Raw genomic sequence first — 22,406 nt, 5'->3', positions numbered from 1 at the left:
GAATTCGGTAGGTGTATGGCAGTGTTCCCATGCCTTCGAATGCCTCCTGGTTGTGGGCGAGGAGCGATTGGAGCTGTGCGTTGAACTCTGCATCCGGAAAGTCAGACGTGTCGTCTGGAGAGAGAGAGAGAATGCGTTGCACAAGGTGGAGAGCCTGTGCGCCCAGCAGGGAGTCCTTCGATGAGCCAACTATCTCGAACGAAAGTGTGTGTTTTGTGTGTCACCTGGAGCTGGCAGGATCCCATGGCCGGATAACGTCCCCATCTTGCACCGGGATGGCTGGATTGGTGGTCTGACCTTCATGGCATAGAATGCTGACCATGCTATGAGGTTGGCGGAGGCGCCAGTGTCCAGGCGGAAAGTGATCGGCGATCGGTTGACCGTCAGGGTGGCACTCCATTCATCGGCCGGATTGATGGTGTTGACCCGGTTTGCATCAATGACCGCAACCCGGAAGGCGTCTTGGTCATCTGTGTCGTCGGTTTGGATGTCGTGATGTGGAGGCTGGATGGTCCGCACGTGTCTGCGAGGTTGTCGGAGATGTGGAAGATCCACAGGTTGAGCCGCTCGACAGTAGGCAGCGTAGTGGCCCATCTTGCCACAACGTAGGCATTGTCGGGTTTTTGCAGGACATTGCCCTTTTAAATGTGCAGCTCCACAGTTGCCGCACGTCATGACGTCATGACGTTCGTTACGCCACTGCGCATGCGCATTTCAGTCTTGCATCGGGCGCGCCTGCGCAGCACGTTCCTCAGTGTTGCCGTAGGTTTTGGCGCGCACAAACGCGGGAGGCCTCAAAAAGCGCACAAAACGGCCGCCCTCATCCGGGCCGCGGGCCGGGAGAAACACGATTGCCTGGATGCGTTCGGCCTCGTGGGCGGCCTGGCTTGCCGATTCGATCGCTTGGGACCCCCTCTGTGCCGATTCGGTCGCCTGAAATTGGGCATAACGGCTGGTCGCATTTTCATGCAGGACACAGGCTTCAACTGCAGATGCTAAGGTCAGGCCTTTAATTTTTAGAAGCTGCTGGCGTAGGCCACTGGAGGCAATGCCAAAAACGATCTGGTCCCGGATCATGGACTCTGAGGTGGTGTCGTAGCCGCAGGACTGCGCGAGTATGCGGAGGTGCGTCAGGAAGGGCTGAAAGAGCTCATCCTTACCTTGTAGGCGCTGCTGAAAGATATACCTCTCAAAGCTTTCATTGACCTCAACGTTGAAGTGCTGGTCGAGCTTGAGGAGGACCGTGTCATATTTAGATTTGTTCTCGCCTTCCGCGAACACCAAGGAGTTGTATACATCGATGGTGTGCTGACCTGTGGTAGTGAGGAGCACGGCAATCTTTGTTTCGTCCGAGGCGCCCTGTTTCTCGTTGGCTCGCATGAACAGTTCGAATCGCTGCTTGAAGAGATTCCAATTGGTGCCCAGGTTCCCAGCGACTTGCAACGGCTGCGGTTTGTTGTGGGTGTCCATGGCTCAGGATGGCAGATTTGCCTGTAAGTATCGATTCACTCACTGGTACCATGTGGTGTTGGGTGCTCTGAGGTACAGACGAACCAACACGGTTGCGATTGATACAACGCAGTTTTATTCCAACTAGTTATTTACACATCTGACTTGGTACTCAGCACGTGGTGACTGTGTGAGTGTCTTGTTAATGAGGTCCTGGCCTTGTCCTGTCTCCAGATGGACTGGCCAGCAGGTGTCGTGTTTCTTGTCTTATACTGTGTCTGCTCTTGTCTGTGATTGGCTGTCGTGTTATGCGTGCTAATTGGTCTGTTGGTCTGTCTATCATGATGTGTGTGTTGTGATGTGTGTTTGAATATCATAACAGTGGGCAACGGTCCTATGACCGTTTTGAAGAAACACAGATCAATTGCAGAGACGGGAGCCATCCCCAGAATCAGTGTTACTGCCTGATCCAATTGTGTCAGCAAATAGGGTTGGTTGTTTGTTCAAGGAGTGAAGCAGCTGATCAGCCAATGGTAGGCCACAGTACTGCTCAGTGTGAAAACAAGGGCGCGATTTTCTTATAGGAATTCGGGGATATGGTGTACGGGCCGGAAAGTGGAGCTGAGTCCACAAAGATCCGCCATGATCTCATTGAATGGCGGAGCAGGCTCGAGGGGCCAGATGGCCTACTCATGTGGATGGCCTACTCCTGTTCCTAGTTCTTATGTTCTTATAATTCTCCGGAAACATTTCTGAGTGTAGTAGCGAGTGGGAATTGCCACAATTCAATGTTAATTGGTCCACTTAACGGGCTTCACGTCGCAAATGAAAGCTTGCCCGCTGATTCGCCGGCACTGCATTCGCCAGCCCCCTGCTAACAACCGGGCTGTCAAATGTGAGTTGTCATTGCCTTACCTACTGACCCATCCCTCTCATTGACCGCATGCTCAGCCAACCCCAGCTCGCAATAATGGCGCCCAGGAGACGGGCCCCAACATTCGGGGATGCTGACCGGGGAGGCTCCTGGACACAGTGGAGGCCAGGTTTGATGGCCTGTTTCCCTGACGGCCTCGGAGAGTCCGTCAGAAGGCAGCCAGTGCTCCCTGGAATGAGGAGGTGGCACCGGCTGTCAGCTCGGGGAGTGGGACCAGGTGGACTGGCTTCCAGTGCCGGAAGAAGGTCAATGACCTCCACCAGGCATCATGGGTGAGTAGACACCAATGCTCCCCCCCACCCCATCAAGGGAGCATCAACTCCCCATGTGACCTCCAAGCCTTCCTCCACCGTCTCCACCTTCAACCCCCACCCCTCTCAAACCCACCTTCACACATCCCACCACCACTGTGAACCACGCGTGTGACTAGCGATGCCCTCTCTGTGTCTCCTCAGGAAAAGCTCTCCCATAACCATCGAGAGAGGGCCCAGACTGGCGGAGGGGTGCCGGACTTAAGAATCCTCACCTTCTTCGAGGAGCCAGCCCTGGAGGTGACAGGGTGACCAAGAACTGATCGGTTTCCCACACGGAGGCTGCCAGATGCCGCAGACGCGAGGAACCACCGGGCTCCACCCAGGGGACCTGTCAAATGTGAGTTGTCATCACCTTACCTACTGACCCATCCCTCTCATTGACCACATGTCCATTCTCCTGATGGACCTCCAGCCGACGGCGCTGGCCCATCCCGGGAGGACCCCACTCCTGGCTCCAAGGAAAATTCCTCGGAGGAGAGCTCTGAGGATGCCACCATACTAGTCGCATCACAGCTGCCATCCCCACCCTCCAGCACAGATACACGCATCTCGGTGGAACATGTTAGGGGTCAGGCTTTTGGGGCACAATCTGGTGAGCACCACACCACTGATGATGCACATCAGGTGGTGGCAGGAACCCCCAGGCGAGACAGCAGTCAGAGAGCTGCTGGGTCCCAGGACCCAGCTGGGTCCCAACCTGTGGTACAGGGGTACCCGGAGCTGATGGATACGATAGGGAGCAGTGGGGCCATTCTGAGGGAAATGTCAGAGTCACGCCAGCAGATTCATAGCCTCTTGGAGGAGTCCCAGAGGTTACGGGCCCAGGAGATGGCGCCGGCAATGAGTGGCACCAACACTGCTGGGGTGGCGACCGCAGTGGAGAGCCTGGTGCATGATGTCGGCACCATGAGTGAAGGTGTCCAAGGCGTCGCGCAGTCGGTGACGGCCGTGCCTGAGGGTCCCAGCAGAATTTCCGACTCACTGGGGGATGTGACCCTGTACCATGCTGACCTTGATGAGGTTCTGCCGGAGAAGACCCGCTCTCAGATGGGAATGGCCGAGGTGCTGTGGAGCTTGTCCCAGTAGCAGGTGGGCATTGCCGAGGCACTGCACAGCATGTCCCACTCACTGAGGAGCATCGCCGAGGATTCAACAAATTGGTGTGGACCATGGGGAGGAGAGCCAGATGATGCAGGGGCAGCCGGGGCTCGAAACAACTGCCCCTCCATCCCAAGGTGAACCCCAGGGCCCTGTGGGCACCGACGGGAGGAGGGAGTGCGGGTGCCAACACGGCCCCGCTCCATGAGTGGCAACGGTGGCCACCAGTTCCCCCGAGTTCCACCCCTCTGATGAGGCTGTGTTTCGAGGTCAGCACACAGGACAGGGCAGCACGGCTGTGCATGTGTCACCGACAAGTGAGCCGGGGCCCTCCGGCCCCAGAGGACGCTGGCCAGGGGCATCGAAGGCCACGGGATTAGGTATGCAACTGGCTGCCTCCATCTCAGATGTGCATCCTGGCGAAACACTGAGACGTAGTGGTAGAGCTAGGAGGACCAAGCATGTTGAGGAGCATTGAGGGCACTGGGGAAGGGGGGAGGGTATGGAGGTGTATGTAGAAGGTCAGGGGGTGGGAAGGGCTGTACCATTGGGAGTGGGGTATTGTACAGCACATTAAACACCTTTTTTACACAACCATTATGATGCCTCTGTCACTTCCTTCCGCAATGCAAGCTGACCCCTGGACCCTTTTCCCATCTCTCCAGACAGTCCCCCCCAACATCCCCGTGGCTCTTACCCACCCTCCTGCCGTGGACATGTCCCCGGGACTGTAACCCATCCCCTGGGTGTTCAGATGTTGCGTGTGTGATGTTGCCTCCCGGATTGTTCAAGTGTCCAGGCATCAGGATGTGATTGGGATACTAGGCGATGACTCCCACATGCTACATGGCTTGCCCACACATAGGAATCCACTTGGAATGTGTCAAGTGCTCACTTAACCACGATGGCCCATTCCCTATTAACGATAGCCTTCAGCCGCGCAGCCAGAGGCCTCAGCAGTCGGTGGGGTTATGGGTGGTCGATGGGGCAGACGGTGCGGGTCAAGTGTTGCCCCCGGCATGGGTACACACGATCAGGGGTTAGCATGGTGGTGCCCTGAGTGGCTGCCTCCTCAGCGCCTCCCCCATCCCCAATCGAGGGTCCCCCAGCCCCAGACGTGGGTCCCTCACCCCCCTGGGGTGGCAATCGCAGCGTCCCATTCTCATTGCCTGTGAGCAAAGATGGCTACTCCTCTTCTTGGCTCCCCATAGAAACCCTTCCACCAGGTGAACGTTTTTGAAACGGAGTAATAATCGGTGCCAGCGTGACTGCTTGCTGGGGTGGGGAGGGGGGCACTGAATGACAGGAGGCTGTTGGATATGGGGTGGCTCCCGTATATTGTATGGAAATTGGGCTGAAGTGGTGATAATTGGTTTCTCGCCACGCTATGGCGAGATCCCGATTTCACCTATGGGAGCGGGCTGGTTGCATCGCAAACTGTTTGTGCCTGGAAATAGTGGAAAGTGAAGTGCTGGTACCAGGGGAGAGTCCCAGTGAAACGGGTCCAACCGAAGGTACCTCTACAGTGGAACGTCAACCAGTTGAGCTATGTCAATCCCAGAGGAAGAGAAAGTCACCTGACACCATGAGATTCTGATAAATTGTGTTAAAAATTGTTCATTATTGCTTATTTTTTAAAGTTGTTTAAATTATCAATGCACTGTATAATAAGCGTCTAACAGAGGGAAGGATGTAGTAACTAGCCCCTTTAAGGGGGCATGCATTGGAAAGGTCGTGTGACCCAATCGCCCAATGCAGAATGAGCGTGGGATCTCTGTGCAGAGCACAGAGGTTTGCAGCCAGTTATGACCGAGTGCTGAGAATGAAGACATTGATTATAGTGCCCTGTATATAGTTTGAATTCAGAATAAACCCATCGTTGTTAGTTAGCTAACTGGTGGTTACCAGTTATTGCATTTGCTGCATGGCTTCACTTCAAAGCTGCTGGGCTCATTTAGAAAGATCTAAAAAGCACCATCTGTAAATACTTCAGAGTTGAGAAGAAACTTCCATTCTAAACACATGAAGGAAAAAGGAATAGACGATAATAGGGTTAGATAAAGAAGAGATTTGTTGGAACAGAGACTCTGGCATCTGGACCAGTTGGGCGGAACGGTTTCTGCGCTGTACACTCTATGTAGATTTATGTGGTCACTTCAAAACACTTTATCAGACTTTGGCTAAACTTAATAATGCACATTGCATTGATAAGAATCCAATCGATTTTGATATCAAGACAGCTGTTTCAATAAATTCATTTCTATAATTTTACTCTAATTGAACTCTTATCATTCTCCTTGTGTCAGCATTATTATCCTTCAGCTGATTGGTTAGCACATTTTACAACACTTCTGTTCAAGCCAATAAAAGATGTGCTTTGGAACTGGTTTCTTTGTTCATTTCTAAAGCACACACACACATGTAAGCACACAAGTACACACACACACGTATACACATACACACACATGTACAAATGTACACACATACACACACAAGTATATGCATGCACACACACGTACACACATACATACACACGCAGGTGCACACACTTCCCGAACCACATTTCCTTACCCTTTAATCTTCTTAGATTCAGTCAACTGATCCAACTGTTCAAGCCCTGCTTATATCCTTCAACTGCAGGCTACAACCTGCTTTTCGTTGACTAATGCTTACTCACATTAAGAAACCATCTATGAATTCATGTAGTCAAATAGAACACAGTAAGAAGTCTTACAACACCAGGTTAAAGTCCAACAGGTTTGTTTCGATGTCACTAGCTTTTGGAGCGCTGCTCCTTCCTCAGGTGAATGAAGAGGTATGTTCCAGAAACATATATATAGACAGATTCAAAGATGTCAGACAATGCTTGGAATGCGAGCATTAGCAGGTGATTAAATCTTTACAGATCCAGAGATGGGGTAACCCCAGGTTAAAGAGGTGTGAATTGTGTCAAGCCAGGACTGTTGGTAGGATTTCGCAGGCCAGATGGTGGGGGATGAATGTAATGTGATATGAATCCCAGGTCCCGGTTGAGGCCGCACTCATCTGTGCGGAACTTGGCTATAAACTTCTGCTCGGCGATTCTGCGTTGTCGCGCGTCCTGAAGGCCGCCTTGGAGAACGCTTACCCGGAGATCAGAGGCTGAATGCCCTTGACTGCTGAAGTGTTCCCCGACTGGAAAGGAACATTCCTGCCTGGTGATTGTCGCGCGATGTCCGTTCATTCATTGTCGCAGCGTCTGCATGGTCTCGCCAATGTACCACGCTTCGGGACATCCTTTCCTGCAGCGAATGAGGTAGACAACTTTGGCCGAGTCGCACGAGTATGTACCGCGTACCTGGTGGGTGGTCAAATAGAACATAAGGAGGCCATTTGGTCTATCGAGTCTGCACCAACGCACTTAAGCCCTCACTTCCACCCTATCCCCGTAACCCAATAACCCCTCAATGTATCATTATATTTCCTAGGGAAGATGATAGCATTTCACTATTTATTATGTTATATGTGCTGTCCATGCATATAAACAATAGTATCACTGCATAGATATTTTTCGTGTATGTGCTGCATAATCCGACAGTTAACAAGAGTTTTCCATTCCCAACGATATACATCCATATAAAATGGGTGGTCAGTCACTGATAGTGTGCACGAGTTCCAGTCTGCCAGAACTCCACCCAATCTTAGTTGATTTCTCAACATAATTTCCATTGGCCAATGAAGCAACTGTGGTAAATGAGATATTTAAAGACACGATGACATCTTACATCAGATTTTCCATCTCACCTGCCTTAATTGCATGTTGTCATATCTTCCCCTACATACACTCCGGTTCTAGCGTATCTAGGATCTTGAGAAAAAGCAGAAATGGATTTTTAAAATAATAATTATTATTGTCACAAGTAGTCTTACATTAACACTACAATGGAGTTCCTGTGAAAATCCCCTAGTCGCCACATTCCGGCGCCTGTTCGGGTACACTGAGGGAGAATTCAAAATGTCCAATTCACCTAACAAGCACTTCTTTTGGGACTTGTGGGAAGAAACCGGAGCACCCGGAGGAAACCCACGCAGACAGAGATTTACCAGAATGTTGCCTGGTATGGAGGGCATTAGCTATGAGGAGCGGTTGAATAAACTCGGTTTGTTCTCACTGGAACGAAGGAGGTTGAGGGGAGACCTGATAGAGGTATACAAAATTATGAGGGGCATAGACAGAGTGGATAGTCAGAGGCTTTTCCCCAGGGTAGAGGGGTCAATTACTAGGGGGCATAGGTTTAAGGTGAGAGGGGCAAGGTTTAGAGTAGGTGTACGAGGCAAGTTTTTTTACGCAGAGGGTAGTGGGTGCCTGGAACTCGCTACCGGAGGAGGTGGTGGAAGCAGGGACAATAGTGACATTTAAGGGGCATCTTGACAAATACATGAATAGGATGGGAATAGAGGGATACGGACCCAGGAAGTGTAGAAGATTATAGTTTAGTCGGGCAGCATGGTCGGCACGGGCTTGGAGGGCCGAAGGGCCTGTTCTTGTGCTGTACATTTCTTTGTTCTTTGTTCTTTGTTGACATGGGGAGGATGTACAGACTCCGCACAGACAGTGACCCAAGCCAAGAATTGAACCCAGGTCCCTGGCACTGTAAAGCAACAGTGCTAACCACTGTGCTACCGTGCCACCCCCTGCTCCTAGATTGAAATGTTTTTTTAGAATCCTTACAGCTCTTTTCAATTTGTTGTTTTCTTCTTAGGGTAATTAACCTTTAGCCTAGCATTGCGCTATCGCATATGGTTGATTCAATCAGCACTTATTGTCCTGATTACCCTCTGCTAGTGACCTACTACCGTCTCTCTTTGTTTCTTTAGTCAGTTCCAAGATGTTCTTCCTCCTCAGCTTAATCTCCTGAAGTAGCAGATTTGGTTCTGCAAATCCAGAAGGTCTTTCCCCTGTAACCCACGCTTCCCTGCATGGGGATAAGAATCATAAAGATTCCTGCAACTAAAACAATTCGAGGATGCCTGGCCCTTTAAGCTGCCTTTAAGACTTTTAAATCCATTCCTTATCCGCCAATGGTCAAGTTCTAAATCAGAGACATTTACAATGCCTACGGCAATTCCACACTGCTTTGGAACATTGCTATTATGAGAGACTCTAAATCAGTGACGCCATTTCCACCCCATCATAATATCAGTGGGGATCGCCCCAGTGAAAAATCCGGAATATAAAGTTGTATTAAAGGGTAACTTTTACTGAAGATTTTTAAGAGAACAGAAAAGCTATTTCAAATTGTAAATATTGCAGTTAAATTGTTCAGATTGTACTCCTTTCATTTCTAGTTACTCAATGGAACATGGAGAGTCTCCGTTCTCTATTGACCCAATCACTGGGGGAATTGTCACTACTTCTGACTTGGACAGAGAAGTCCAAACAAGTTACACACTGATTGTTCTAGCTACCGACAGAAATTCCACACAGCCCTTGTCCAGTTCAGCCTCGGTGTTCGTCACAATAGAGGATGTAAATGATGAGCCACCTCAGTTCCTCAATGACCCATACGTCGCTAATGTCCCAGCAATTCTAAATGAAGGTAAGTTCCTCAAATAAATCTACATATCTGTATGAAACAAAGACCTGTCCATAACTTCAGTCTTTGGTAGTTCCTTAACGATGCTTTTGTATGGCCTTATGATATTATTCTCCTCCCAAAAAGAAAGTAAAAAAGACAACTTGGACTTGTGTGAAGATGCCTTTAACATAGAAAAGAAAATCAGTGTAAAGCACTTCCAAGGGATGTAGTGAGAAATGAAAACTTAAAACAAAGAGAGAGAATATATAAGGTTTCTTAAAGGAGGGGAGAGAGGTGAACTCGGGCCTCCAAAGATCAGGAACTAAGTGATTGAAAGGTGGGGGTTGGGAGTGACGTGCTGCGTGAATGACACAAATATTCAGAGGAAGAAGATCAGAGAATTCAGAAGCAATTGGAAGGCTGGAGGAAGTTGTCGAGACAGGCAAGACTGTAGGAGGACATAAAGATATGGAGACAAATGTTAAATTTGAGCCATTCGTGAATTGAATACTGGATGCTAACAGGAATGAGACTGGCAGGTGAGTAGAATTTGGTACATCAGAAGATAAGGAACTAAAAGGAGAGCAATAAAGTAGTCAGGTCTGGAGATGACAAAAGCAGTGGAAAGATTGAGATAGAGTTGGCAGTGTGGGATGTATGGAGGTGGTGGTAGACTTCCTTCGCAATAGAGCAGATATGGGACAGAAGCACAGGTCAAGGCCAAACAGGACTCTAAGATCACAAACAGTCTGGTTAAAGCTGAAATGATGACCAGGGAAGTTGATAATCAATAATTAAGGAATGGAGATCAAGGGCCAATTGCAATGCCTCAGTATTTCCAATATTTAGCTGGAGGATGTGTTATGGGCCAGGGCTTAAAAACTCCAAAGTGTATTATGAAGTTCACCTGACCTACAACCTTTATGTTGAATTTGGCTAAGATGGGCCTTCACTGCAAGTGTGATTCATCAAACTTCTAAACACTTTAATCAAAACACGGTTTACTCTAAGAATGTAGTTCACATATATATGTATAAACGCAGCAAGAATTTTTATCAATAAAGACACCACACAGCTACGGTAATCTATGTATATGACATTTAATGAATTCCACCTTAGCTGTTCCAATTCAATAACAAAATTCAATTCACCCAAAACCCCTTTTCAAGGCTGTGGCCCAGCACACTATATTCTCACTTGATCGGGATTGGTCCTTTTCCAGAAATTCTGATCATGTTCCAACCAGCAGATTCAAACTCCTTCGGGAAAGCAACCATGGCCGGGATTCTCCGACTCCGTGCCAGATCGGAGAATCGGGGGGGGGGGGAGGGGGGGCACGACGCCGCTCTGACGCCGGCTCGCCGATTCACCGCTGCCGATTCTCGGGCGTCCGCGGGATTGCTGCCGCGCCGGTCGGGGGCTGTTGAATGCGGCCCCCCCCCGGCGATTCTCCGCGCCTCGACGGGCCGAGTGCCCACTGAGTTCGGCCGAGTCCCGCCAGCGTAGGTAACACATGGTCCTACCCGGTGGGCCCTCGGAGTTCTGCCTGCAAGGGCTGTCCTAGTGGGGGGTGGGGGGGATCCAAGGGGGGGGGGAATCCAACCCGGGGGGGGGGGGCCTCCATGGTGGCATGGCCTGTGATCGGGGCGTACCGATCAGAAGGCGGGCTGGTTCGTGGGGGGCCTATGTTCCTCCGCGCCGGGCCTCTGTAGGGCTCCACATATTGCCTGGGGGCTGGCGCGGAGACGGGAACCCAGGCACATGCGCGGAATCACGCCGGCCGTGGCACGCATGCGCGAACTTGCGCCGGCCGTGGCACGCATCCGTGAACTCGCACCGGCCGTATCGCGCCGGCTTTCGGGCGCCGGAGCTGCGGACACCACTCCGGCACCCTATTAGCCCCCTAGGAAGGGGTAAATACCTGGACGTGGAGGCCTGTAGATGACGGAGTGGCTCGCGCCGCTTTTCACGCCGGCGCAGAACTTGGCCGCGGGATTGGAGAATCCCGGCCCATACCTTTAAAGTTACCAAAGCAGTTAGCCACAATCAATTGGGTTTTTACTGGAACAGCTTTTAAAATTAAAACCGAGAAAAGGGGGTGGTTGTGGTCTTTGGACGCCGAGAAAGCGTTTGACTGGGTAGAATGGGGGTACTTGATGGCAGTTCTGGAGCGGTTTGGGATTGGACCAAGATTTGTGAATTGGCTAAAGCTACTATATAAGGAGCCAAGGGCGAGTGTCCATGCAAACAACATCAGCTCAAGATACTTTTCTCTCCACCATGGGACTAGGCAGGGATGTCCTATGTCCCCCCTGCTGTTTGCACTCGCGATTGAGCCGTTGGCCATCGCGTTAAGAAGGTCAGGGGTATGGAAAGGGATAGTGCGGGGGGGGGACAGAGCATAGGGGGCGCGATTCTCCGCTCCCTGACTAAGTGCCCACGCCGTCATGAACGCTCTCCTTCAGAGAGGACGGCCCGACGATCCGTGGGCACCGATCGCGGGCCACACCCCATTTGAGGCCCCCCCCCGGTGCAGGATTCCCCCTCCCCCCCCTGGCAGGTCGCCCCCCCAGCGTTCCCGCGCTGTTCCCGCCGGCAGCGACCAGGTGTGGACGGCGCCGGGGGGAACCCGCTGTTTTGGGCTGGCCGCTCGGCCCATCTGGGCCTGAGAATAGCAGGGGTGCCGGAGAATTGCCATTTTGGGTGTTTCGGGCGATTCTCTGGCCTGCGCCGCGCGGAACTCGATGGGGCCGTTCTCGCCGCTTGGGAGAATCACGGGAGGGCGTCGGACCGGCGTCGCGGGAAAAATTGGCGACCCAGGCGATTCTCCCAACCAGCGCGGGAGCAGAGAATCGCGCCCCATATTCGGGGTGTCGAACCAGCCAGGGTTGGAAACGGATGCGGGGGCAGATGTTGTAGCCTTCGCCTCGTTGATCGCCCGAAGGTAGATCCAGTAGGGATGGAAAGCAACCTCTCCACCCTGTGCCCTGGCTTGGCGACCTGTTGGAATTCTTGACCCTTGAGAAGGTTAAGTTTGAACTGAGGGGAAGGATGGAGGGGCTCTACAATTCATGGGCGTTATTCATTATGCACTTTAAAGAATTGGATAACATCGAACATTGTGGGGTGGGTTGGGAGGATTGGGGGAGGGGGACTGTGTGTGTTAATGGTGACTATGGGTGATCCCTGATTCCTTTTTGTTATTTGTTTATGTTAATATGCGGGCTGCTGTTTGGGGTTTGGTGGGAGGATGGGATTGTTGTTGTTGATATGGGGATTGACATATTCGTTACTGATTATTGTTTATTGCTGGTGGGTGTAAATTTGGGAGAAAATGGGAAAAAGGAAGCGAATAATAATATTTTTAAAAAATTAAATGAAAACAGAGAAAAACAGGGAAAACACCTCTTTCTCCTTCTGCAGCCCAAAGCAGTCAAACTGAAATTGAAACCTAAAAAAAACCCTCTCACTTGACAGCCACAGCCCAATGTGCTACACGTTACATGATAAGAGACTAAACCTTTCTTAAAGGAACATTCATGTGACAAATGTTGGGCTCATTCAGAATGGGTTGTAAGACGGAGAGTAGAGACAATGCAGGATCAAGAGGTGGTGGACACGTAAAGATGGCTATTATCCGTCATCAATTTACACATAGAAGCTGACCCTCATGACTTTGGATGATGTCACCAAGGGACATAATGTAGATAAGGGAAAAGAGGGATATAAATGTGGATCCTTTTGATTCTCTGAATGTGGCAGTGTACAGGTGAAAAATAAGCCATTTTAAAGTATGTTTTGGCTATAAATGGGTAAGTAAGAATGGAACTATTACCAAGGGTAGTGGGGAAAAGGCGGGAAAGTGGAGTTGACGACGGCAGCACGGTTGCATAGTGGTTAGCACTAAGGCTTCACAGCGCCAGGGTCCCAGGTTCGAGTCCCGCTTGGGTCACTGTCTGTGCGGAGTCTGCACATTCTCCCCGTGTCTGCGTGGATTTCCTCCGGGTGCTCCGGTTTCCTCCCACAGTCCAAAGATGTGCAAGTTAGGTGAATTGGCCATGCTAAATTGCCCTTTGGTTAGATGGGGCTGCAGGGTTACGAGAGTAGGGTGGAGGTTTGGGGTTAAGTAGCGTGCTCTTTCCAAGAGCCGGTGCAGACATGATGGGCCGAATGGCCTCCTTCTGCACTGTAAATTCCATGATTCTATGATTCTATGATCAGATAAGTCATGAGCTCATTGAATGGCGGAACAGGCTCTGTTGCCCAAATGGCATACTTCTGCTCCAATGGACTTATGGAACGAAGTGAAAACATCCATGCTAATGGTAATAATGGAGGAAAACTGCTGGTGAATAATGTGGTGAACCATATAGAATGTTGCAGGGAGGTCAAGGAGGAACGGTAGAAATGCGATATAGTCATGGTGATAGACAATGTGATTCATAACTTGGCATGGGAGGGCTGAAATATAATTGAAGCGATTCAAACAAGAAATTGTGGAATAGATTCCCAAGCAGGAAAACAACAACACGTTTGACAACCTAAGTTTTCCTAAAACTTTATCATTTACGCGAGTAAGTCATTTCAATTCCTAGTGATAACCAACAAATTGGTCTGACTGTCACAAATAATAAATTAGCCCCTTGGTACAGCAGTAGTGGTGATATCTATCTCTGCCACTGGTCTGCTAAAGTTCACAGTGCTAGGGTGAGATTCTGTGATTTGACTGCCATGTGTGGGATAGATCCTGCCTCTGAAATGTTACTCAAAATTGTAGCTGAACAATTCGAATTGAGGATATGGCCAAATGTGTTCCAGAAGAAAAACAAATCTTTATAAAAGGGGACGGTTCAAAAACAATACAGGGGGAAAAAAATGCCATGCAGATTTTCAGGTTCAAGCCGCAATGCCAGCCTTGGCCTCCAGGTGGACTCCACAACTGCCAGTGAGTCAGTCAGTACACCTGAATTGAGTCTCTCAACAAGCCAGGCCAGAGGAACTCCACAATTCAGAGTCCATCCTCTCTTACATCAATGACTTTGTCAGGGCAACGAGCAAGTCTGCCCCCACATTACACCTAAACTTGAAATCTGTTGCAGAAGGTTATCCCTGAATTACAAACATGTTTCCAAAGAATCCTGAGAAAGTAACAAAAGGAGCCTAGCAAAAAGTCACAAAATTCTGCGATTTAGATAGGTGCTGTGAAAATCTGGAATGCTGTAATTATTGGAAATTTGAAGGTAATATCACTGGACTTTCTAAACTTTGTGATACTATATTTATTTAAAAATTTTTTTTAGAATACCCAATTCATTTTTCCCAATTACGGGGAAATTTAGCGTGGCCAATCCACCTACACTGCACATCTTGAGGTTGTGGAGGCGAAACCCACGCAAACACGGGGAGAATGTGCAAACTCCACACGGGGAATGTGCAAACTCCACATGGACAGTGACCCAGAGCCAGGATCGAACCTGGAAACTCGGCGCTGTGAGGCACCAATGCTAACCACTGCGCCACCATGCTGCCCTGGTAGACTATTATATTAACCAAGATAATTAGATTTAATTGTAAGATACATATGGAGCAGTGGCATAGTGGAAAAGGTACTGAACTAGTAACAGTTCAGACCCAGACGTCTGGACAAATGCTCCAGACACATTGGACTAAGTACAATGAGCACAGGAGTGGCCCTTTACACTGGCCAGAATAAAGATGTGGTCACCCATTCATGCACATTTCTAGGAGCCCTGCTGGGATTAAATCCCATTCAGGCACTTTCCTGCCCACAGTTGGTCTTTGTGGGATTTTCAGGATGAGAATCCCACCTCCAAGAGCTGCTGGCCAATCAGATTGCTGGTTGCTCCTCAGGCCCAGCAATGCCACTGGGAGCAGTGCCCACTGTTGTTTGTGCAGGAGGCCCAGGACGAGGAGCAGTCACAGAGGTTCCACAGAGTGCAGGAAAGTGGGGTTGTCTTGCTGGGGTCGGTCAGGTAGGCCCCGGTGAGGAGTGGGAGAGGGGTTTGAATGGTGGCGGGGGGGGAACTGCCAGTAGGGTCAGCCATTGCTATCAGTAGAGCCCTCCATGAGGCACAGAGGTACATGAACAGGAGGCAACCCCCACCATCCCCACCCCATGAGCCTGCAGGCAGGTCATGGGATGGTAGCCCTTCTGTAATAAAATGCTTGTCTCATTAATAATAATCAGGAAACTACCCAATTGTTGGAAAAAATATATTTGGTTCACTAATGCACTGCTTTCAGGGAGAATGTCCTTTCCTCCTACAGGTGAGGAAATCTGCTGGCCCTAACTGGTCCAGCCTACTAATGATTTGAGACCCACAATAATGTGGTGGATTTTTAACTGTCCTCTGAAATGTCCAAGGAAGCCATTCAGTTTAAGGACAATTAGGGATGGACAACAAATGGTCGCCTTGCTAACAATGTTCACATCCCAAGAATGAATAACAAAAAGAACTAGTATGGATATATTTTTGCTGAATCTCTGCCTTTAACTCCCTACAGGCTCTGTTGTTTATGCCGTGACAGCAAAGGATGGAGATGCTGGGATAAATGCTGACCTGCGCTTTTCTCTGTGTGGTCCAAATGCAAACACATTTGTTATTGATCCACGCAGGGGTGTGATTTTTGCACAGCGGTTTTTGAAAGGACCAATGGATATTATAATAAATGTTAATGTAACCGATGGAGGAGAAGATCCAAAAATGGACAGTACGACAATTACAGTGCGGTTTCAAAGTACCAATGACTTCCCACAATTATTTATGGATAACAAAATTCATGTCTACCCTGAAGATCAAGCAGTAAATACTGTGATTTCTAAGGTCAGTGCTTTAGGCAAAGTGAAGAGAAAACTCAGACCTATTCTCCTTTATCTTGCAGCAGGCAACTTTGGAGATGTGTTTCAAGTCAACCAACTCACAGGAGAATTGATTATAAAAAAAGCGCTGGATTTTGAGATTGTAAAACATTACACTCTTTGGATTGAAGCCAGGGATTCAGGTTCACCACCATTTTCTTCCTACGCCAGAATAGACGTCAATGTCACAGATGTAAATGATAATTTCCCTGCATTCAAACAGAGAGTGTACAGATGTGAAATATATGAGAATGTTCCACCCAGTAAAGTTTGTAACGTGTCTGCAGCTGATTTGGATTCTGGTCTGAATGGGTTCTTAGAATATAGTATTTTTGATGGAAATGCCAACGATGCGTTTAAGATCAATAGATCCAATGGAATCATAAGAACTGCTCGGATGTTAGACAGGGAACAGATGGCAATTTATACATTAATTGTTAAAGCAAAAGACAAGGGAATCAATTCCAAAACAGGCACAGCAACAATCATCATCTCTGTTCTGGACAGAAATGACAACGCTCCTCGGTTTTTCCAAATCTTCCTTGCACACGTCGTAGAAAGTGCTCCAGTGGGCTTTACCATTGTCCAAATTGCAACCATAGATGAAGATATTGGTGTGAATGCTATTAGTACCTACAGTATTTCAGATCAAACAGGAAGTCTGCCATTTGGTGTGAATCAAATCACTGGAGATTTAATTGTGACAAGACCATTGGACAGAGAGGTGACAGACAGGTACATTTTAAGAGTACATGCCAATGATTCAGCATGGGATGTAAACACAGATGTCACCATCTTTGTCATTGATACAAATGACAATGCACCACAATTTACGGAGTCATTTTACAGTGTAACTATTCCAGAGCCTAAAGAGAAAGAAATGTTTGTTCTGCAAGTATCTGCCACTGACCCTGATTTAGAAAGCAATGGAAATGTTTTCTACATCCTTCAGTCTCCAAATGAGTTCTTCAGAGTGAATGCAACTACCGGCGCGATCTTCACCAAGCAGTTCATTCCATTTAAAACTTCAGATAACCCCAGCACCGACCAGAACAAAATGGAGTTTACTGTCATTGCCTCAGACCTTGGTGAGCCACCAAATCTAATTGAGACAACTGTGGCAGTTACTATTGTAGCTCGTAATGAATATTCACCTATATTTTTGCCACACAGACAGTTGATTCCAGTACCTATGAATTTAATGTTTGGCACCAAGGTGGCCAAGCTAATTGCAGTTGATGAAGATTTGTATTCAAATGGTAAAGTAGAATATTATATCACTGGAAATAATGGTTCATTTCTTTTTGGCATTGAGCAGGATAGTGGTTGGATTTTTGTTGCTCACTCTTCAGCTTCAAGTCTGAATAAAGTATTCGCTGTATCAGTAGCTGCAGTTGATGGAGGTGTACCACCTCTCTCTTCTAATACGATAGCCAACCTTGTGATCACTGAAGAAAATCAATTTGCCCCACAATTTTCTACCCTGCAAGAGAGTTTTTCTATTCCTGAAGATCAGTCTTCTGGATCTGTTGTTGGTAGCATTACTGCCTCTGACCCTGACCAAGGGATAAATGGCCATATCATGTACTCCATAATAACTGGCAATGATGGAGCATATTTTACTATTGGAAACACTACTGGTGTGTTAACTTTAGTTAGGAGTTTAGATTTTGAAATGGATTCTGATTATAGTCTTTTGATTTATGCCCAAGACGGTGGATGGATTTCGAAGACTGGTTCCATTACTGTTGTTGTACGAGTTGAAGATGTCAATGACAATCCTCCAACATTTTCTGGCAATGTGTTTTTTGCAACTGTACCGGAGAACTCGCCCTGTGGCACCACAGTGTTTAAAGTGAATGCAACAGACAACGATTCTGGAACCCATGCTGAGATCAATTATGCTTTTGAAGATGGGCACACAGAAGTATTTTTTATAGATTCACAGACTGGAATAATAACTGTGCAAGAAATTTTAAATTTTGAGTTGCATCAGTTTTATGAAGTAACTGTCAGAGCATTTAACACTCATGACAGTGATCAATTCAGCCTAGCTAAAGTGTATGTTAATGTTACAGGAGTGAATGAATATATTCCTCGATTTGCTAAAACACAGTATAATTTTTCCATTTCAGAGAATGCACTTAAAGGAACTGTTGTAGGCCACGTGACTGCGACCGATTGCGATCTTGGTTTTGATGGCGTGGTTAACTACTTACTTGTAGGAAAAAGTAAAGAGAGAGGCTTTCAGATTAATGAAAACACTGGGGAGGTAGTTGTCTCTGATAATATGAAACAGCACAGGGGCAGTCACGTTCTTCTCCGACTGCTTGCCAAGAATGCTGGAAGAATACATGGCTTTGATGTGGATGAAGCATTAATTGATATTATTATTCTTGATGATAATGATGCCTCAATTTTTACATCTGCTGTCTATCAGACCCATGTTAGAGAAGATGCATTTGTTGGCACTTCAGTCATAACTCTGATGGCTGATGACTCAGGCATCATTACAGAATGGAATCAATTGGAGATTAAAATTAAAGACGGAAACAAAAATGATTCATTTTCTATCAACTCTCGAACCGGTGAAGTATTTGTTGCATCTTCACTTGACAGGGAGGTTATAGCATTTTATAACATGACCATCATTGCATTTGATAGAGGGGCCAGCCCAGCAACTGCTAACACACGGTTGATCATCACCATTGATGATGTGAATGATAATGGTCCCATTCTTGTTAATACTGAAGTGTGTGTAATGGAGAATCAACCTCCTGGCACACAATTAATTTCCCTTAATGCCACGGATCTGGACTTACCCCCCAATCAGGGGCCATTCAGTTACCAGCTAGCAGACAATTATGCCAGCAGTTATGTTACGCTGTCTCCAGCTGGCGTTTTGTCCACTAAGAAGATGATTGACAGAGAAGTTATCAGTGAGCTACATTTGCCTGTAATCGTGCACGATTCTGGAATCCCACCAATGTCTTCAATAAGTGTAATTCATATTCTTGTTCTAGATCAGAATGACAACCCTCCTCAGTCTAGAAACATCTACATTCAAGTCAATTATTATGGCAAATATTTCCCCGGTGGCAGGTTAGGCAATGTGAAGCCAGAAGATCCAGATGTGTCAGATCTATTCAACTGTAGCATAATAACCGATTCCACCACCAGTTTTACCATAGAAGCAGACACCTGTCAATTGCAGTCTGGAAAACAGCGACGCGAGGAAGACTTCAATCTTACAGTTAAGGCAAATGATGGTATTCACAGTACTGTCTTCAGCAATATTTATATAAAATACAGCCATTTTAATAATGCCACAATTGACAATAGTGTTCTTCTTCTAATTACCCTCCCCATCAAGGAATTTCTGGACAAAAAATATTTACATTTGGTCAAGACTATTGACGATCTCCTAAGCAAAAATTCCACAAAACTATATGTTTTTGGAATGATGCCCATGAATGATCAAGTTCTCTTGATGACAGCTATTAAAACTATCCATGGACAGCATCTATCTGGAAGCACACTAATCAACTTTTTCACAGCTCATAAAGAGTGGCTTAGCACTCATATTGGAATCACAATTTCTGCAGTTGCTTATGATCCTTGTGCAACAAGTCCTTGTCACCATGGTGCTGTCTGTACAAAGCAGATTGGCATCAACTTAGAGACTGTAGCTCTAGAAAGTTCTTCTGTCATTTTTCGGAGTCACAGTCTGATGAGTCCTTTTAACTGTATCTGCCCAAATGGGTACATTGGTCAATTATGCGAGTTGGGCATTGATGAATGTCAAGCTGTCCCGTGTAGTAATTACAGAACCTGCTTGAACTACCCAGGAAGATTCTTTTGCTCTTGTCCTGAAGATATAACGGGTTCCCTTTGTGGAACAGATATAAATGAATGTCAACAAAACCTGTGCCAAAATGGAGCTACATGCCTTAATTTACCTGGAGCCTTTCTATGTATATGTCCTCCAGGTTATACAGGTAATAATCACAATAGCTAAGCTTTTTTTTTAAATAAAAGACAACCAAAGCTAATATATAAACAGAATATTTAGTGGCAAAATTATGTGATATAATAACTTTGTTTACAAAATATAATTTTTGCACAGTGGTAAGTTCAGACTTTGACCACATTGAAAGTAGATTCAAGCCTTCTTGTTTCAACATTTATCTATCGTGCTTCTTTCCTTGCATGTACAGTTTCATTCTATATTGCTTAATTTAAATACTTCACCATTATGGTCAAGTACAAATAGTATATAAATGCCACATATTGTCTTGGATCACTTCCATATCTTTCACTCCACCCGTCTCTCCTTACATTTCCTATGGAAAATACTCTTTCTAGATCCTTCAAAACCTCCCTCCCACATTGTTAATTCCTACATCTTACAATGGTAACTCTGCTGTTCCACTGAGTCAAGCACTTCTTCTCTGTATTCAAAGACTCTGGGCTGGTTTCTCCGCACGCTCGCGCTGACATCGCGGCTGGTGCGGGGGCGGACAATCTATGTTCACGTAAGAAATCGAGACTGGCACTGGTTCACCGATTCTGCAGGCCCCGAAACGCGGCGTAGCGCCGCGCCACCTTGGATCTTTGCCAGAGGCCCGCTCAGCAATCCTCCGCCCCTGACCGGCCGAAGTCTCGACGGTATGGAACTAATGTGCTCCAGCCAGTCGGAATACTCGCGCGGCGGCTGTGGATTCAGTCCGCGGCCGCCCTGGTCGGGGGCGGGCGGATCGGAGACCAGGGGGGCTTTATAGGCGGCTGGGAAATGTTCATCAGCGTTTGAGGGTCGGGCGCGTAGCCGATCGGAGGTCTCGTTCTTGGGTCTGGCTCCATGGTCCGAGTCCGTCATGTAGCACGGCGCGGCCGCTGGAGGCCACCGGCGTGCGACCTCTGACCCAGAAGTGCGAGGGCCCTTATCTGCAGGAAAAGCTGTGAGATTTACTCCGGGTCCCTGCTGGCCCTCTGCAGGGCTTGAAATTAGTTGTTCTTTCATGCCAGTTTTTCTGGCATGAAACTCCACCGTTTTGACGTTGGTGTCAGCACTTAGTCTCAAAATCAGAGAATCCAGCCCTCTATTCTCAGTAAAACAATCACTGTTACTCTGTCACGTCCCTGGTACAGTCCTCACCATCACTCTCTCAATTAATAGCAAACTCACACATGCATGGCCTACAATTGACCCTGCCATTCATTGCCAGATCTGACTTGACCATGTTAAAAACTATTTTACCCCTTTCTTCTCAATCATAACCATCTTCTATTTTAGGATCTCGATGGGCAAGCTCTTTTTCTCCATGACACACAATATCACAAATCTTTCTCTCTCATTTGTTCATCCACCTTTGCCACAAATACAAAGTGCGAGAGGCTGATGAATTCCTTCATTATCAAGATAGAGACCAGATATACAGATCACTCAATTGTGTTTGTTTCTCAGCACTTGGCTCATCTCCCAACCACTTTGGTGCTGATTTCTATCTTCCTATACTTCCTCTCCCATCAGACTCTACCTTCAGGAAGGTTATAAGATCCATCTCCGAGTTTCTTGATATTCTTGTCACGCAACTCCTGATCAATCAATTTGCCTTCTTGACCCTAATTTCAGTTAATATTGTCAATGTTTCCCCTGTGTTAGCCAGTGCCAGACTGTCCTTTCAAAGCAAAATCTTCAAATGTGTTTTCTTCATGAATGCAATTCTCCCTCCAAGAAGTTAGACCTTAATACTACACTTGCGCCACCTGCTATGAATTAGAAAGAGTGACCTTCTCACCTTCGATCCGGACCAGAAGGTCTCTGTATGGTGTTTCATAAAACTTGTACCTTATAACTCCCACACACCTCACATTAGTGTTTCACAATACTTCTGTCGGTTCAAGAAGATTCACCTTCAATACTGCATTCCCATCAACATGTTAAATTTATTTTGAAAAATGTATTTCATGGAGTAGACTATATTGTGCTCAATAATATAACAGAGGTTTGTTCCAGGTATATTGTGTCAAACCACTATAAACTACCGCGTAATGTCACCTTGCCTGAACCACAGAACCTGTCTCAATCTTCCCAATGGATACAGTTGCAGATGCCCATTTGGTAAGTACTGTCTTCTTTCAAAATTATCTTTGAGTGATGGGTCGTAGATTGA

General features: G+C 47.3%; 1 protein-coding gene across 3 annotated transcripts in view; it reads left to right on the top strand.

The window, feature by feature from the left end:
• Positions 1-22,406, top strand: part of LOC140391915 (protocadherin Fat 4-like) — a 264,299-nt gene that overhangs the window by 104,606 nt on the left and 137,287 nt on the right. For all 3 annotated transcript variants that reach the window (XM_072476961.1, XM_072476960.1, XM_072476962.1), the window contains exons 7-9: positions 9,124-9,374; positions 15,879-20,231; positions 22,250-22,354. In XM_072476961.1, coding sequence (XP_072333062.1) covers positions 9,124-9,374; positions 15,879-20,231; positions 22,250-22,354 — 4,709 coding nt within the window. The remainder of the gene's footprint in view (positions 1-9,123; positions 9,375-15,878; positions 20,232-22,249; positions 22,355-22,406) is intronic.

The sequence above is a fragment of the Scyliorhinus torazame genome, chromosome 15 (genome assembly GCF_047496885.1).
Source record: "Scyliorhinus torazame isolate Kashiwa2021f chromosome 15, sScyTor2.1, whole genome shotgun sequence".
In the NCBI taxonomy this organism is placed as follows: domain Eukaryota; kingdom Metazoa; phylum Chordata; class Chondrichthyes; order Carcharhiniformes; family Scyliorhinidae; genus Scyliorhinus; species Scyliorhinus torazame.
The sequence above is the reverse complement of the archived record's forward strand: the minus strand, read 5'-3'. Positions and strand labels throughout refer to the sequence as shown.